Source organism: Coenobita brevimanus, chromosome 101 (assembly GCF_032717465.1).
Source record: "Coenobita brevimanus isolate Jiangsu-jjx chromosome 101, ASM3271746v2, whole genome shotgun sequence".
Classification (NCBI taxonomy): domain Eukaryota; kingdom Metazoa; phylum Arthropoda; class Malacostraca; order Decapoda; family Coenobitidae; genus Coenobita; species Coenobita brevimanus.
In genome coordinates this window covers 6,838,894-6,857,586 of record NC_137054.1, presented here as the reverse complement: position 1 = coordinate 6,857,586, position 18,693 = coordinate 6,838,894, and the positions used below count along the sequence as shown (strand labels likewise).

Here is an 18,693-nt window from a genome sequence, read left to right as displayed (position 1 = left end):
TTAGGTGACCAAGGCCGACACATGCAAGCATGTTGGAGCCTTTAAAAACGAAAACGAATGCTTTTTATTTTCTTCCTACACAAATTTCTTTCTTTTTTTTTTTTTTTCAGTGAAGATTTCCCACTGTGCAAGGGCTAATGAAGTCTACATCTTATTCTACACTTTGAAAACTCTCTTCTAAGCTAATTAAAAAAGTCTGGTGGAACATAAACTGGCCACACTAATTGGTCAGAGCATTCTTTCAGGATCCATCCAGCTACACTGTCTGGTCCCACTGCTTTCCTCACATCCAAGTCCCCAATCAGCTGTAGCATCTCATTCGTGTCAACTGCAATTTCTGTTGTTCTCGTTATCCTAGGTTCCATTTCAATTTCCCTAAATTTTTCTTCCAACACATAAACTTACTGCGGCTTGTTGGTCACTATTTCACAAAATTCTTCTTCTCTTTTGTAAGCTGCATTTCCATCCCTCAACTGTATCAAACTGTTCTTAACTTTCATTTTACCATTTACAAACCGATAAAATAGTTTAGGTTCTTTTTCACATTCAGTTACAATATCTTTTTCGTATTTCCCTTCATCCTCTCTCCGCACGCTTACCTGGTCATTTCTTACCCCGCTTTCACTATACAGTAATCCCTGTACTATCCAGATGCCCACTTTCCGGACATTGTAGGCCTGGACCTTTGGAACCCAAAAATGGCCAAAAAAAAGACAAAAATCCCCCCCAAATCCTAATTGTTTCCCCACCCGTAATTTGAAATTGCCATGCGGCACCTAACAGGCCAGCTGTGTTTACACACAGCCTGTTCACCCCTTCCTTCCTCCCCCTTCACCAGTTCCCGCCTAACTGCCATCACGAGTCGATGCTCATCGCAATGGATGCCGCACGTGCTTGTTTTTGTGAACAAACAGTAAATAAGCTGCAATACCTCATCACTAGACCACACGGGAATTTACAGTGTTGTGCAGTGTTAAGAAATTAGAATTTAGAGTGCAAAGGATTAACTGTGGAGTGCAACCTGGCAGTTGAAACTGGCGTGGTGCAATTAAGACCAGAATGTGCAGTGTTAAACAATTATAACTCACAGTGCAAAGAATTACGTGCAGCACAACACTGGAATACTGTACGTGCTTCAAGTGCATTTTCACCACTGCCAAAGCCTTAGAGAAGGCAGCCACAGATGTGCTGTAAGTACCCTGTACACTGCTAAATATTTTCCATAACCACTTCTAATTCCTCATTCTCTGGTTCCTTTTCATTTATTTCATGCTTTATGTCCATTACTGGTGAGAATAGGGTCTTACACAGGTTTAAATAGGTGCTATGCATGTCCGGTAGGGAGTTATTTAGGTGGCTTTCAAAGTTAGGATGGTTTTGGGTCCTTAAGTACCAGTCCAGCAGGCTGGGGCCCACTTTCCAGATGGAACCAATTTCTGGACATGCCTTTGGCTCTACTACATCGGATAGAGGAGGGATTACTGTACCTTCTTCTCACTTTATTCTATGCCCTTTTTCTTGCCTCAAGTGCCATTCTGCACCTATTGTTAAACTATTCTTTCTTCCTTTCCATTGTTTTGGAGACTTAAGGGACATATTTACGAACTCCTGTTTTATATACTTATATCAAAAGCTCACATTTCTCATCAACATTTGTGATCTCATTTTACTCTCTACCCTTTGGAAAAAGTTCCTTAGGGACGCAAAATCTGCCTTCCCATAATTACTGTATATCTATTTTTGGTGTTTTTCATCTCTTTCTCCTTCCTTACCCCCACCACTTCCATCTCAAGAACCAGATGATCACTTTTACCAAAGGGGCATTGGTAGGTTATGTTCTTCACATTGTTTGGGTACTTTGTGAATACCAAGCTCAGCCTTGATGGTTTGTCATCACCTCTAATTCTTGTATTTTCTTTAATTAATTAAGTTAACATGTTTTTCTTCACCAATTCCCTCAAAATATTTCCCCATGATTCCTCTCTTTCCAGCATCAACACTTTCCCAATCACCTTCTCTACAGTTAAAATCCCCCATGATTATTAACCTATTTCCTTGTTCAATTAACATTTTCAGCTTTATAATGGATTCTCCTATCAACTGTTCAAAATCTTTTTTTGTCCATACCCTAGTTGAGGGGGGGGGCATAAAAAACATTATTGTACATCTATTTTTTCTCCATAACAGTCCTCTATTTCTATTCCCATAAGGTCAGCTGTGGTATTTTCAATTGCTATATTTTTTGTTCTTAAGTCAGTACAGGTTAGAATCATCACACCTCCCCCAAACTTACTTTCTCTGTCCTTCCTCCAAATATTATAACTGTTCCATCCAAATAATTTTGTATCAACATCTTGGGGCAATTCAGTCTCCACCAAGCAAAGAATTTCAGGTTTCTTTTCATTTATATAGTCTCCAATTTCCCCTTTCTCAGATAATAATTGACCTACATCACTATACTGTACATGATTTTCAGATTAGGTGCCACAATTTTATCTTTACCCATTCTTCTCTTTTTCGTATTCACAACCGCCCCCCTTGTTTCCTTCACTTCTAGTTCCTCACATACCATTTCCTTACTTTCACATTCATCAATCAATCAATCAATCAATCACTTCCTGTAGCACTCCACGGGATGCATAGGGCCTCGATGAACTCTCTCCACCAATATTTGTCTCTTGCCATCTCCTTCAGGTCCCACCAACACTCCTCTCCCGCTTCTCTTTTCATTGTCCTCAACCAGGTTTCCTTTGACCTACCTCTTCCTCTAGCAGCCCACTCTGGTGCATCCTGTATTAAACTGCCTTCTTTTCTATATATGTGCCCCAGCCACCTCTAGCGAGACAATCTCACATACTGTATTCATCAACTGGTTCCACTCTCGTAATATCCCCTGCTCTTTCATTTGTAACTCTGTCTTGCCACTTTACCCCAAGAATCCTTCTCAGTATTTTATTCTCACATCCTAATACTTTCTGATCTTTTGCAATTGTACTGTACCATGACTCATGCCCATATATTAAAATTGGTCTAACCATGGACTTGTAAATTTTTACTTTAGTATGCACCGAAAGCATATTATTATTCCAAACAGATTTCAACATTCTAACATCTGGCCAAGCTCTCCAAAATTTTTTGTTATGTTCTTCCTCTGTCCTCCTGTCATTTTTTTCCTTTACTTGTTCCTTTACAGATTTAAAAAAAAAATTTACTTTCTTCCTCTGTCCTCCTGTCACTTTTTTCCTTTACTTGTTCCTTCATAGACTTTAAAAACCTTTCTTTATTCTTCATTCAAATCTTTTCTTATTATAGTATTTCCATCCCTGCCTCTTTACTTAGTTTCCAGGTCACTTACTAAGGATTTCAGGGGCAGTGTCCAACTGTTTTTTTTAAATAACGTCTCAACAAAGCGTTGGACAAGGATTTAACTTTGGCAGTGCATGTTTGAGACCCCGACCTAATTTGTAAAATTATGCTTTTGTACCAAATGTGTATGATTAAGGCATTTATAAGAGTAAATGTAGGGTAAACTTAGCTAAAATCGTCAGAGGCATGTAGTGAGGCTAGCTTCGGTCACAATACAAGCCCCGCCCACAATTCGGAACGTGACGTCGGTGTGACGTAGTAGTAATCACCGACGCAAGTGGCATTTCTATCTTTCTAACCCCCCCCCCCACATACTGTACTTTCTCTCTCTCTCTCTCTCTCTCTCTCACACACACACACACACACACACACACCGAAGTAATATTTCACCCCTACTACAGATTCAGTATGGTCCTTATATGAGAAGAACGTTTCAGAAAAAAAAGGTTTACTCGAAGGAAATTACTTATCATTTACATGGAAAATACGGCCATTGCTACATGCTCGGTGCATGTAACAAAGAGCAGTGGTTTATTAAACTTGTTCATTGTGAACGCCCACTATCATCTTTAAAAGAATATATTTTTCTATAATAAAATAAAACTGAAAAGTAGCATTTTTAATGTGATTGATTGCCATGATTTAAAAGGAAATATATTAAATTCCTAATGCGGCTTGAGTTCCCGGCTGGAAATCACCCAAACCCCAGGTTATAAATCAGTGACAGAGACATGCATTATAGTAGTCGGCGATAAGAGGTGGAGACATCAAAGGTATACAATGATGTAAATAACATGCTCAGCACAACCTTTATTCATCATCACTATCCAGGCTGAGGTGATTACTACTACGTCACACCGACGTCACATTCCGAATTGTGGGCGGGGCTTGTATTGTGACCGAAGCTAGCCTCGCTACATACCTCGACGATTTTAGCTAAGTTTACCCTACATTTACTCTTATAAATGCCTTAATCATACACATTTGGTACAAAAGCATAATTTTACAAATTAGGTCGGGGTCTCAAACATGCACTGCCAAAGTTAAATCCTTGTCCAACGCTTTGTTGAGACGTTATTTAAAAAAAAACAGTTGGACACTGCCCCTGAAATCCTTAGTAGTGTGTGTCATTTACTACACTTTCTGATGACAATTCTCACTGGTCTTGCATCCCCTTTCTTATACTGCCCTATTGTCTTAAACTTCCTCAATTTTTTTCCCACTTGCTTCCTTTCTATGTGGTAGGTGAGGGTGCTCACCATCCACTCATTCAATGTAGGACTGCTTTGGGTGTCTGCCCTCCCCTCTCTTCCAGCCTTCCTCTTCTGTCTTTCTTTCCTTCATTCTTTCCTCTTCCTTTTGCCTATAGGTGACTTTACACTCCCTCTTCTGTCATTCTTTCCTCTTCCTTCAGCCTATGGGTGACTCTACACTGAGTGACAAGCCAAATGGTCTCCTGTACACCAGAAAACCATTTACTACGCTAAGTGGTAACCATATAACCAAATTATAGCACCTGTTGCCTGTTGGTTTAGTGGGTAATTAAGGCATTCCAATCAGACCGAACCTGCGTAGGTTTATATCCGTGAGGTGGTTGGGGTTGACTGCTCATGTAATGTCACTCAGGGATGAGTGAGGCTGGTCACTCTCATCTTAAATGTTAGGGCCAACTTGTCTGGCCCTGGGCCCCTATGCTCCCCGTGAGGCAATGTAAGATTAGATGATGGATGGATGGATGGCTTCCTTCTGGATCAATCTTGCCCAATATTTTCCTCACTCGATTCAAGCCTCTCTCGAGTCTCACAGATCTAACCTTTTCTTCTTCCTTCGTTTCCAAACATTACCACACATCTGTTCCTTTCTACAGTTTCTCTCACTATGTTCTTTTTTCTTCAATATTTTCACCACACTTTCTTCCACTTTTTTCTTGTTCATTTCTCTTTCTTCCTGAATGATTTCCCTTCAGCTGACCTCTTCTTTCTGTTCTTCCTCCACACGTACCCACTCTGCCCTTTGCTCTTCTAACACACTACTCATCTTTCCCATTTGATACTGCTCTCCTATAATTTTCTCCTTAATTCAATACAGTATTTTCTCATTTCAAATCTCGATCTCCTGGTTTGCCATTTCATTGGCCTGTATAGTGTTTTCGGTCATTTCAGGCATATTTCTTGATACTCGATCCTCCACTTTCTATTCTAGTTAACCAATTCTCATAATTAATGTTTTAATTAAATCCATCCATCCAATCCTACGTTGCCCCATGAGGAGCGTAGGAGCCTGGGGCTAGGCAGTTGGTCCCGACATTTAAGATGAAAGTGACCATCACACTTATTTCAATGTCAGATCCCAGAAATCCCTCAATGTTTACACTGTCGGCAATGTTTGATGGTTACACTAACAGCTGTTAGCTACCAGATTCCTATGAACATTCATGTAAATACGAATATTTACTGACAATAGTTCTTTACATTTTGACAAACAATTTTAACAAACAACACTCTAAGCTTCAGAGAATGCTACAAGAGACACAACAAACATAATACCTGAAAACTACTCAAGGTTTGCAGAGGTCACTGAGACACGCCTGTTTGCTCTGGTTCCGTTCGTGTGTGTGGGTGCACATGTTTCCGAGTATTGGGTTCAGGTGTGGCCCAGCTTGGGCGTGCGATAATGGCATGCTCAAACCTCAAAATGCTCTAAAATGACAGAAGCATGAATTTTCATCTCACAGCAAAAATGAAAACCTCTATAACCAAGTGCATGATAACCATGGGATCACAGTACAATTCTTTGGCTGTAATTAAATGAAGAAATGAATAAAAACTAATCTACCTATCTACCTACCTATTCCAGACACCTAAATCCCGTAAGGGGTGGCCACAAACAAATGGCCTCCATATCACCCTGTCCAAAGCCACTTCACTGTCCTGCTCCCAGCTCACACACCCCTCTCCCATATACCTCTCCAATCCATCCCTCCATCTCATCCTAGTCCTCCCCCTCCCTCTCTCCCCCTCCACCTCACTCACATACACTCTCATCATCCTCTCGCTCTCCATCCTCTCCATATGACCAAACCTCCTCCATGTATCTCTCCAAACATTCTCTATCACATCCACACCCACATCCACACAACAACGCTCCCTCATTTAATTTGTCAGTCTGTCTCTCCATGTGACTCCATATGCTCCTCTCTAACTCATTTCCATCATTCTCACTCTTGACTTGTGTTCCTTGAATAAATAAATAAAAGACATTTCTTGTCTGAAAAGTGCTAAACACGACAACTGTCTAACCTTTATCCTCCTAAAGGCTTCTCTCAGTTATATTATCAACCAGCCAGAAAAAAATCTTACAAGTATCTATTGTCTATAAAACTGTTAACAGTTTTTAACCTTTACACAGCACTGTATTCTCTCTACTGAATTAATTAATATTACATCTGTCCATTATGGTGGTAGGTGGTGGTGACCATCATCTAATCACCTGATATAGTGCTGCCTACTTCTTCCTTCACCGTTACCATTCTTTTTTCTGTCTGCCCTCCTGTTTTCCTATTTCTCCAATCTTTCCTGTCATTTTTTATCAATCTTCTTTCCTTTTCATGTGGCTTTACACTGAGTGACAAACCTAATGGTTTCCTGAAAGCCAGGAAACCATTTATAGTGCTGGGTGGTGACCATATAACCAACCCATACCTGCTCCCCACGTGCCAACAAGTGGGTTGGTGGAGGGTTAGTGCCTCTCTCTGTAAAACAGCTAATTCAAAGACAAACAGCTGTCCTTTCTGGGATTATGGCATCTGGCTATAGACAGACAGATAGACAGAGTCCATTTTCTTAGAACATGCTCAACAATAGAATTTTTAATCATTTACCAACTTGAGGTTCCCTCTAATGAACAATAATGTCCTGCAGAAGCAAATATAAAATCCTCTTCACAACAACAATTCCCTAGAATATCCGATACAATGAAAGTAAAGGCAATAACAACAAATGGCTAAATCCACTGTCAGCAATGGATAAAACCACCAATAATGTACTATCCACCAACAACAGACTATAACACAAAATACAAAACAAACATCAATGATCCAATTCAAGTAAGCCACAAATTACCTCATCTGACCGTGTTAATTCAAATGCAATTAATACTAACCTCTTTTCAACAGCATTAATAAAATCGGTGAACTCAGGGAATGGAGTGCCTTTGCCCCATATCCCCAGACGGACCACGTATGCCATATTCTTGGGCTCTGAAGCTCCAGTGGCAGAGGCATACACTACCCGAGCCTTGGGAAGTCTTGTCTGAAGCTCCAGCACCGTCAAACCCGTTTTGGTCGGCTTCCCAGACCCCACAGGACTCAAGTTCTTGGCACGGTGACACTCATCAAACACAATCTTTATCAGAGGAGCGAGCTAATGAGCTTTTTAATAATAATAATAATAATAATTACTAACAATAATAATAATAATAAGGATGATGACGATGATGATGATGATGAGGAGGAGGAGGAAAAGGTATAGTAATAACATGTCATCACATACAAAAGATAAATACAGTATTATATATATATATATATATATATATATATATATATATATATAAAGCAGTGCAGTAAATTACATAATGTGAACAATATATTAAACTCATAATTAATTACCAATAAACAAATATACATACTTAGTTTAAGGAGGAGGAGGAGGAAGAGGTATTGTAATAATATTCCAGAACATACAAAATATAAATATTAAATACACAAAAATAACTGTGCAGTAAATTACAGTACATAACGTAGGCAATACATTACACTCATAATTCATTACCATTACACAAATTTATACATTTAGTTTACTGCTCACGTAATGCCACTCAGGGATGAGTGAGGTTAGTCACTCTCATAATACATGTCAGGACCAACTTGCCTTGCCCCAGGCTCCTACACTACTCATGAGGCAACACAGGATTGGATGATGAATGAATAACTGTACAATACCAGTAATGGTTCACTAGTTTTTGAAACCCACACTCTGTAGCATTCAGTTTTCAGGTGACTGTAGTAGGCAATAAACATTTGTTTTTGTTATCATCTCACTGTTTTTTCCACCAATTGCTAGGGTGGGATACTCTTCAAAAAGCATGGCTTAAAAAAAAAAAAAAAAAAAAAAAAAAAAAAAAAAATAGTATTAAATACAGGGTGTCCAGAGAGTTAAGTCAAAAACTTTGGGAAATGATAGAGGAGGGAATTCTAAGGAAAAAATGTTACATGAACATGTGTCCAAATCCCAACCGTTACGGAGCTACAGTTACTGATGACCTTATGGACGAATTATGAAGGAGAGCATTTACGCCCATGAGGTCATCAGTAATTGTAGCTCCATAACGGTTGAGATTTGGACACATGTTCATATAACATTTTTTGCTTAGAATTCCCTCATCTGTCATTTCTCAAAGTTTTTGACATAACTCCAGGGACACCCTGTATATGCATGTTTGATATGTTGGTGAGTGCTCGTATGCCTTGTGGTCCAAGGTGTTTAAGGTGAATGTTGCTTATGTTCTCTGGTCCACAAGCAGATGAGTGCTTGAGGTTGTTAATGATGTGCTTCGTCTGGTTGTAAGTGAAAGGTGCATAGTCTGGGTCTGTGGAGAACTGTCTCTTACGTCGGACGATACGTCGGTCTTCGGGATGGGGGTTTAGATGGCTGACTTGTGAAAAGTAATTGATGAGAGTGTTTGCTTGTTGTTTGTTTGAGGGTATGGTGTCTGTTGTTGTGATGGCAGCGTGTGATTGTGTGGTGTTGCTGTTGGAAAGTGTGATGCTGTTTAGTGTTTTGTAGAGTTTGCTGATGTTTGTTTTGTGGTCAAGTGTTTGGAGGTAATTTTTCCAGTTTAGTGTTTGCTGTTCTGATATTTTAAGAGTTTGCTGATGTTTGTTTTGTGGTCAAGTGTTTGGAGGTAATTTTTCCAGTTTAGTGTTTGCTGTTCTGATATTTTAATGTTTATTTGAGTGTTGAGTTCTTGTATTTGTTGTACGGTGTCTTGTGTATGGGGTGTTGGGGAGTGTCGCAGTGTGTCCTGTTGTCTGACGAGGCCTTGAATTTCTGGTGTGAAGTTGGGGTTGTGTCTCTTTCTGTTGCCTCTAGGGATGTGTCTTTTGTCCGCATTTTGTATAATTGTATTGAAAGCGTGCACAGCGGTGTTGATGTTTGTGATGGGTGTCCTGTTGAATGTTTCAAAGTGTTGTTCTGTTTCAGTTATGAAGGCCTCCCACATGGCTCTCTTATAATTAGTGTATGTCTGTCTGACCTGCTGGGGTGATTCTGGTTTTGGCAATGATGATGATCGGGAGGTGGTCAAGGCCAAGGGTCTTGACCACTCTCCAGGATGTTGTGAGGGCGAGGTTTGAGGAGCAAAAGGTGGTGTCTGGAGATGATGGGAGGAAGAGGGCTTGATGTGGGATATGGGTATGTTGATGGAGGTTGTTGAGGATGAAAAGATTATCTGTTTGGGATTGTTGTATCAGCCCTCTGTCTGTATCAGGGTTGTTGACATCACCGCCCAGGGTGATGTTGGGTATGTTAGTGATGTGGTGTATTTGAGGAGAATAATTGTGTGGTACTGTGGGGATGTTGGGAAAGAATGTATGTATTGGCAATTGTTATGTGTGACTTGTTCCCAGTGTGTATTTTAACTGATTGTATTTCTGTTGTGGTATTATGTGCGGAGAGAAGTAATTTTGTGTGTGCACTACTATCTGAAAAGCTGATGGATTGGTGTACAAGGGTGATGAGTCGACTGCCACTGCTGTCGGCCCGGTCTTGTCTGATGGTGGTGAAGTTATGAAATGTAGGTGTTCATTGTATTCTGTGTAGTTTTGTTTGAGTTTGGTTGGATGGTATGGTCATGCAATTTGGATGGATGTAAATCGCAGGGAAGGTCATAGCCTCAGGTTCGCCCCAGTGGACTGCAGGTCACAGCTGTCCTTTCCTGCTATCCATCCTCCTCCTTTCAAAGGACAAAGAGAGATGAGGGGCATTTGTAGACCTCGGAAGCAGAGCTACCAAGCTATAGCATACCCTAGCTCTAAAATTGGGATGCATTTTTGAAAACAGATCTCATGAGAAATTAAGCACTACAGCAACCAAATAAGCAAAAAGATTATTACAGAACAAGAATTAAGCATTACAATGAACAAAGAAGCAAAAAAACAAGCATACAATGAAAAAAAAAAAAGACTTAAATTCTTACTGACTGCATATAGTAAGCAAATGATCATGTACCAAGCAATCATTCAATGAGGGTGTGCTGTACACAGATGATACCACAAGAAGGTATCTCTCTCCAGCACTAAATAAGATGGTGAAATGGATATACAGTACCTGCACATCAAAAAGACTGAGGATAGGAAGAGGCATGGTAGGTCAGGAAGAGATGGATGGATCCCTATTACCTAGGAAACTGAAAGATCAAGCTGGTTGGAAGAAATGTGCACAGTACTAGTATCTTTTTTTACTTCATATAGCAGGTAGTGCGACGTGCATCTACCAAGAGTCCATCCATCCATCCATCATTCAATCCAATGTCACCCCATGAGAAGTGTAGGAGCCCAGGGCTAGGCAAGTTGGTTCTGACATTTAAGATGAAAGTGACCTGCCTCACTCATCGCTGAGTGACATTACATGAGCAATAAACCCCAACCATCCCTTGGATATAAACCTTTACTGGCTCAATCCAATTGGAGTGCCATAATTACCCACTTAACCACCAGGCACCAAAATTTGGTTATATGGTTACCAACCAGCAGAGTAAATGGTTTCCTGGTGTGCAGGAAGCCATTTGGCTTGTCACTCACTTTACAGTCACCCACAGGCAGAAGGAAGAGGAAAGAATGAAGGAAAGAAAGACAGAGAGGGAGTGTAAAGTCATCCGTAGGCAGAAGGACGAGGAAAGAATGAAGGAAAGAAAGACAGAAGAGGATGGAAGGAGAGAAGGATAGAAAAATACAAAAAATATATATGCAGACAGTTAGGCCTGTGAAGAAAAATTAGGATTCCAGAGGCTTCAATGGTTAAGTGCATGTATGTCTGGCCATTTTACTAGGCATGATATTTTGTCTTCCCATTAGATGGTTAGTGTATCAACTTTTTCCTTGGTTTCTGGATCCTACCTCACCCTATGAGCAGATGATGAAAAAATCAGAATAATTATGAATGCTGGTTCAAGATTCTACCCACCCTATATGTGTGTAGGAAACAGGATTATGATGAGAAGGAAAGATGATCAAGGTGATGACTGCATTACCAATATACTTCTAGTACTGACTGCAGATCTGTAACATATGTTTACACTTTCTAAGGCTCTATGCTTTGAATGGGACTGATTCTTAAAATGTGTTTTCAATGTATTCATCCCTTACAACATATACCAGTTGTTATTGCTGTCATTTGTCTATCTGGCCAAGTAGACCTTCTGACCACAGGTAAACCAGTGCTTCTAAGGGACAGTCCTACAGGTACAGTACAGCACATACATTGTGTAGAGATCTGGCATCCCCTTGCAGTAACCAGCACCTCACCAGGGACAGACCAGGGTCCTTCCCACAAAGGTGTAGGGTAATATGAGATGGTTTGGATCTGTGCAGACACCGCAGCTGCTACACCCAGGGTGCACAGCACCACTATGAGTTGGCTTCTTGTCAGCCGCATCTGGTGTTGTGCCGTAATAACTCATCTATAATCCATTCCTTTACTGCTCCATAAGCAGCACGGAGGCTTGGGGCTCAACTTCTTTGCCCACACGTTTAAGAGGACCGACCAGCCGCTTTTCCATAACTGGTAAATTATGAACAATAATTTTCAACCATCCCTTGGATGTAAACCATTTTGAGCCATATATGGCAGAAGTCTCTTAACCTACTAAACCATCACGTGCCCACTTGCTATATGGTTCCCACTAAACACAGTAAATAATTTCCCAGGTTACAAGAAACCATTTGACTTCTCACTCAGTCTAACTTCACCTGATGGTGATGCTATAACAGTGTGGACAATGGGTGCTTCTATCTACCATGGTAAAGAAATGGCAGATATACTTTGTACATATAAAGTACTGGTATGAATACTTAAAATTCTTGATGTGGAACAAAGGAATCCCTCAGAATATCAACACTATTCACATATATATAAATGTAGAAAATACCTGATGCACTGATACTCACGCATCCATCAAAGTCATCACCACACCAGTTGAGTATCTGCTTTAGTCTGGTCTTGTACTTGCCCTGGCCACTGGATGACTCTCCAATGAGAGCTGAGTAAGTAGCAAAGAGGACTCCTTTCTTAACGTTGCCATTGAGATCGGAGTTAATTTTTCCGTACTTCATCTTACTGAGGAAGTAAACATTGATGTGTGAGGCACCAATGTCTTTGAGATCCCTCTCTGCATCGTATTTCAAATCATTAGAGACAGATACCCAAATGGACTTCTTACGTCCCTTCAAGTAGTTCTCGTAGATTATGCCAGCAATGGTTCGTCCCTTTCCAACTCCTGCACCATCACCTGAGGAAAGAAAGATTAATTTTCTCTTCTTTTAACCAATGTAATAACAGAAAATAAGAAATAAAGAAAGGATGAGTACAAGTAGAGCTGGGATAAATGGGAAAAACTCAGAAAAAAACCTGAAGAAAAAATTATATATACAGGTCTCCCCCCATATTCGTGAGGGTTAGGGGACAGATTCCCGTGAATGAAAGGATCCGGAAATTTTGGAAGCTCCCCCCAGAAAATGCCCATACAGTATTAAATTACCCCTGTAAGCCCCTAAACACATTTTAGTGACCTGAAACCAGCACAAGACATCACAAACATGTACTGTACTACTGCATACACTACTATAATAATAAAGAAGTTGTTAATGGGTATGGTTATAAGCAACTTAACCTGGAAGCACAGGTTATAACAATATAGGGAACTAAAACACACACAAAATAGGGCAGTTATTCACTCAACACTATAGCACAGCACTGCAATACCAGTTATTGTAACCTCTGCACTCGTAACAGCACTATAAGGCACAATAAAGATAGAAAGTTCGATACCTGCGGGAAGCTGAAACGCTCATGAAAATGGCTGGGCAGAGAGTGAGACAGAGGTAGGGTGACATGGTAGTGTGGCGGCTTTGTACAGAGGCGACAGGACTGGGCGAGCAGGAAAGAGCAGGAAGGGACTGACACCACGAACGCGACATGAATCTGCCCTGTTCCTACCCCGCAGATTCCGATTTGTAAAATTTTTTCACAAGGGATAAACCCACGATCACATGGGTCACTTGTATATATCCAGTAAACCCTCAATTAGCTGATGTAATTCAGACAAGCTCTATGCCGAATAATGTGAAATGCCAGATATTGCACAGTACCCCCCATTGGCTAAATATCTAAAGCTGAGGCGGATATTGTACCGTGTTACTATCCATCTCAACCCTCTATCCAAAACTCTTTCCCATGAATAAAAGATGAAAAGTAAGCATAAAATAATGATACAATTCAGTGACAGTTGGCTGCCATTGATGAGCCAGCTGATGTACACCGACACCAGATACAGGCATACCCCGGTTGAACGATACAATTGGTTAAATAAAACCCATCGCTAGATGGGGTGTCATATCTCGAGGTAGATTTAACAAGCATTGGGATATGTTTTTTAGCCCTAGGTTCCCCCCCCAACTTAGTCCTTAACCCACCCTAATGAGTCAAAAACAAGTTTCTACCTAACCTAAACCCCCAGATAGCTTTAAAACAAGCTAAACTAAGCCTAAAAGCAGTTCATAACTCACCTAAACCCAAAAATAAAACCTAAAAATCATCAATTATAAGTCTGGAAAAAACTTAGTAAACTGTACCCCCAAATGACAATATTCACCCCATCTATGACTAAAACACTTTAATGTAAGTCTAAAAACGGTTTATAAATTAACCTACACACAAAATTTAAGTCTAAAATATCATCAAATTGTTAAAAAAATCAAAACCCACCGTTAAACTGGGGCTCGGCCATAGTTTGGCACAATAGGGTGGTATTTCTACCCCCATCGTTAATCTGGGGTATCGTATCTCAAAGTCTGCCTGTATTGCATAGAACCACTGGTTACATCCTGCTTCAACACCAGATACAGCATAATTTGCCAGATATTGCTTTAATTGAGCCAAGCCAGCGTTGCTGGATAACTGAGAGTTTACTGTGTATTTAACTAACTGTGATATACAGGAAATAAGCTATGCTTGTGGAGTCCTGTCCCTGTTTCTCAATAAGTCAAATTTTGCTTTAAACTTTAAGTTTTTAGACTGGACAATCTCTTTGTCCAGGCTATTCCACAGGTCTGTGCATCTGTAAGGAAAACTATATTTCTTGATATCCTTCAAGCAGCTTGGCTTCTTCAGTTTCATTCCGTGTCCTCTTGTATTTACCTACTTGTGATATACAGGAAATGGGCGTACACTCGTGGGGTCAAGTCTCTGTTTCTCAATGTCAAATTTTGCTTTAAACTTTAAATTTTTAGACTAGACGATCTCTTTGTCCAGGCTATTCCACAGGTCTATGCATCTATAAGGAAAACTATATTTCTTGATATCCTTCAAACGGCTTGGCTTCTTCAGTTTCATTCCGTGTCCTCTTGTTACTTACTTATCCTATACAAACAGATCTCTGCCAATTTTATCTACTCCCATCATGGTCCTGAACACTGCAATCATGTTGCCCCTCTCTCTCCTTTCCTCTAAGGAAGGCAAATTCAGCTCTACAAAACATCCAGTGTCGCACAGCCACCAGAAGACACACACACACACACACACACACACACACACACACACACACACACACACACAGCGAGAGAGAGAGAGAGAGATTTTCCTTCCCACAATATGATTACAATATCAGTACAGTAATCTCAGTAATCTCGGTACAAATGCATATGATAGCACTGTACACAGTACTGTAAGTATGTACAGTACTGTAAACTACACTTCCATTCAATATGGGTATTCGTTTCAATGCCACAGTTAGCCACCTTAGCCAAGCCGCCATAATGGGATAGGTTAGGTTTGGTTAGGTTAGGGTAGGTTATAATAACATATGTAAGTTTGCCTGGGAAACACACTGAGCATATTTTCAAGAAAATCATATGGTTATTTTTTAAACAATGGGGTAAGCGTCATTCCTGGCTGAGAGTTCCCGATGGCCACCAAGTTTGTAACACAGAGCACAAGCCACGAGTAAATGTACGGTAAATGCGCCCATCCACCTCTACACCGAATGGCAGGAGTCCCCCGGCCTCCGGAATTGGTACGAATCCCCCCACCATGTGCATGTGTCTGCTTCCCTACCGAATGGTCAGAGTCACCTGGCAGGCTGCATTAGTCATGCACTGCCTGAGGCGATGATGTACTGGTCATGCGCTGTTGTCGTCACATGCTAACTGTTGCCTGGGCAAATGGAAGTGAACCTTATATGCAGATGTCAGTTTGCTACATTCTGCTTCCTCTGTGCTTGGACGCAACCGTGGGGTGTGATATGGCAGTGCTGTACTGCTTGCTGGCCAACACAAGTCCGCACCTCACTTCTCACCTTTGTTTTGACTCAGTGACTTGCTAGCAAGAGTGACTGTGAACGCAGATGCTTTTGTGATGGTCCCCTACCTTCTTCAGGTTGTGGCCCTCCTGTGCTGTATTCTCGTGTGTGTGGTGATGGCCCCACCACCACCTGAGAAGCAGAAGAGGAAGGTTCTGACTCTGGAGAAGAGATGTCAGACACGGGACAAGGTTGATGCAAGCTGGACCACCGGACGCATACTTCACGAATATGGTCTAGCCCGTTCAACACTGTTTGATATCAAGAAGTCACGCGACAAGCTTACAAAGCATGGACAGGAGTTTGGCGAAAACACAAGTAGGGGCATCAAGAAGGTAATGGTCCAGGGCCAGCACATCATTATCGACCGGTCAACCACTGAAGTGGTTTCACTATCGTGATGCTGGTGTGCTAGTGTGTGGGACTGAGGTGAAGGTTGTTGCCAAGAAGTCTGAACGCTTGCACAACGTGCACGACTTCAAGGCGTCAGAGGGATGGCTCTTTCACTTCGAGCTTCACCATGGACTTACTGACTGTAAAGCACACGGTGAGGCCTTGGATGCAGTAGCAGAGGAAGAAGACACGTTTCGTCAAAAAGTGCAGTGCCTGATCAAGGACAAGGGTCATGCCCTTGGTCAAGCCTATAATGCTGACGAAACTGGTCTGTTCTACCGCTCCTTGCCCAACAACACCCTAGCTGAGGAAATGGAGAAGATTGTGCCTGGTCGGAAGTTGTCCAAACAACGTGTCAGTTTTATGCTGTGCCAATGCTAACGGGACGCACTGCCTCAAGCCCGTTGTTGTTGGGCATGCAAAACAACCACGTTGTCTCCATGGGTTGATGGATAGCCTGCCTGTTGTGTGGTACCATTCTTTGAAGGCCTGGTTCACTGCTAAGATCTTCAGAGACTGGTTCCAGACACTTCATCAAGGAGGTTATTCGTTATCAAACAGAGTCATTGGTATCGCTTGCGACCAGGTGAAGGCACTCCTGTTCCCGGACAATGCCCCTGCGCATCCGTCTGAGAAGGATTTAGTTGCTTATGAGAGGAGGATTAGGTGCATGTTTCTGACACCTAATACAACTGATCCAACCAATGCATCAGGGTGTTATCATAGCTGCAAAGAGACTGTAACGCTGGAGGTTCCTGAACGAGATGATGGTGGTACTGGAGGACGAGGACGTGGCCAAGGACACAGGTGGGGAGCAGACCTTGCAGAATCTTCGGTGTTATGACCTGAAGTCTGCAGTGTTCAACTGGTCGGATGTGTGGAAGGAAGTCTCCATGAAAACTCTCGTAAATGGTTGGTCTTGTTTCCTCCAGGGAATTGAAGCCAAGCACGACTATCAGGGGTTTGATGTGGATGATTTCCAGAGCTCCCTCAGAACAGCAGGAGAGAAGATGGACGTCGACGACATGAGGGATTGGCTGGACGACAACAGTGACGATCCTGGTTATCAGAGCATGTCTGATGAAGAGATTGCTGCTCCTGCCTCTGTGGGTACAGAAGAGGACAGCGAGACCGACGAGGACAAGGATGAGGACCCTGACCCGCAGCCCTCCACAACTCCTTCACTCCCTCGTCTCAAGTGACCTCTGTGGTTACCTGGAGGATTTGCTGGACTATGTCGAGCACCAGCACTGTGACAGGGAGTTGGTGCTGGTCAGCCTGGCGATGGAGCTGCGGGGAGTTCGGGACGCTGTTATCCTCTGGCAGAATCGTCAGTCCTTTCGTCAGACCAGGATCAACTCCATCAAGCCTACGAACCCCAAGAATTCCAGCCGATTCTCACCACCACCACCACCACCACAACCAGCTCGTTTCCTGCCTTCACCATCGGACCTGCAACCGAGCACGTTGATAGCCAATGAGTCTCTGTTGGATGTGGCTTTGCGACTGTCTTTGAAGTCACCTGAGGTGGGCAGGCCACCATCACTGCACCGTACGTCATCAGTCATCGCCCAGCTCCAGCAGGTTCAGGAGGAGGAGGAGGAGTTATGGGACACTTGCTAGGCACAAATGTTTGCCACTAGACCACATGGGACAACTCTACAATTGTTGGAAGTGTGCGGGTAACAAAGCCTGTCTGTAGTGCACTGGGTGGTAAGTACTCCAAACGAATGTTTTTTAGCAAGTAACTTTAGATTTCTTTCATAGTTTCCTTGGTGTAAAAATTTATTTACGATGTGGTAGGTGTGGTCTGAGACGTTTTGTCTGTATTTAAGTTAGCTGTTTTTCATGGAAGGGGTACTAACCCTCCGCCAACCCACTTGTTGTCACGTACAGAACACATGTTGGTTGGTTATAAGGTTACCACCCAGCGCTGTAAATGCTTTCCTGGTTTACAGGAAAATATTTGGCTTGCCACTCAATGTAGAGTTACCTTAAAAACAGTGCAACAATACATTACCCTAAGTGGGTGGACGATGGGTGCCCCCACCTACCACACAAGGAAGAAAGGTTGCTGGTTCCTTGAAAGCAGTGATAAGAAACAAGACAGTGAGCATGGAAACGAAAAAGTTACTACATGACAGTACTGTGATACCAACTCTAACGTATGGAGGTGAAGCTTGGACCTTGTTGGAGGGACAGAAGTCAAGAGTGAGAGCTGTGGAAATCAGTTATTTGAGAGGAGCATGTGGAGTCACATGGGGAGAGAGATTGACAAATGAGGAAGTGAAGGATCGTTGTGGT

The 18,693-nt window shown here is 41.9% G+C and overlaps 1 protein-coding gene across 1 annotated transcript in view; it reads right to left on the bottom strand.

Moving 5' to 3' along the window:
* Window positions 1-18,693, bottom strand: part of LOC145415127 (protein strawberry notch homolog 1-like) — a 204,372-nt gene that overhangs the window by 87,088 nt on the left and 98,591 nt on the right. Inside the window, exons 12-13 of the mRNA XM_080284547.1 lie at window positions 12,590-12,930; window positions 7,528-7,769 (exon numbers count right to left, since the gene is read on the bottom strand). Coding sequence (XP_080140673.1) covers window positions 7,528-7,769; window positions 12,590-12,930 — 583 coding nt within the window. The remainder of the gene's footprint in view (window positions 1-7,527; window positions 7,770-12,589; window positions 12,931-18,693) is intronic.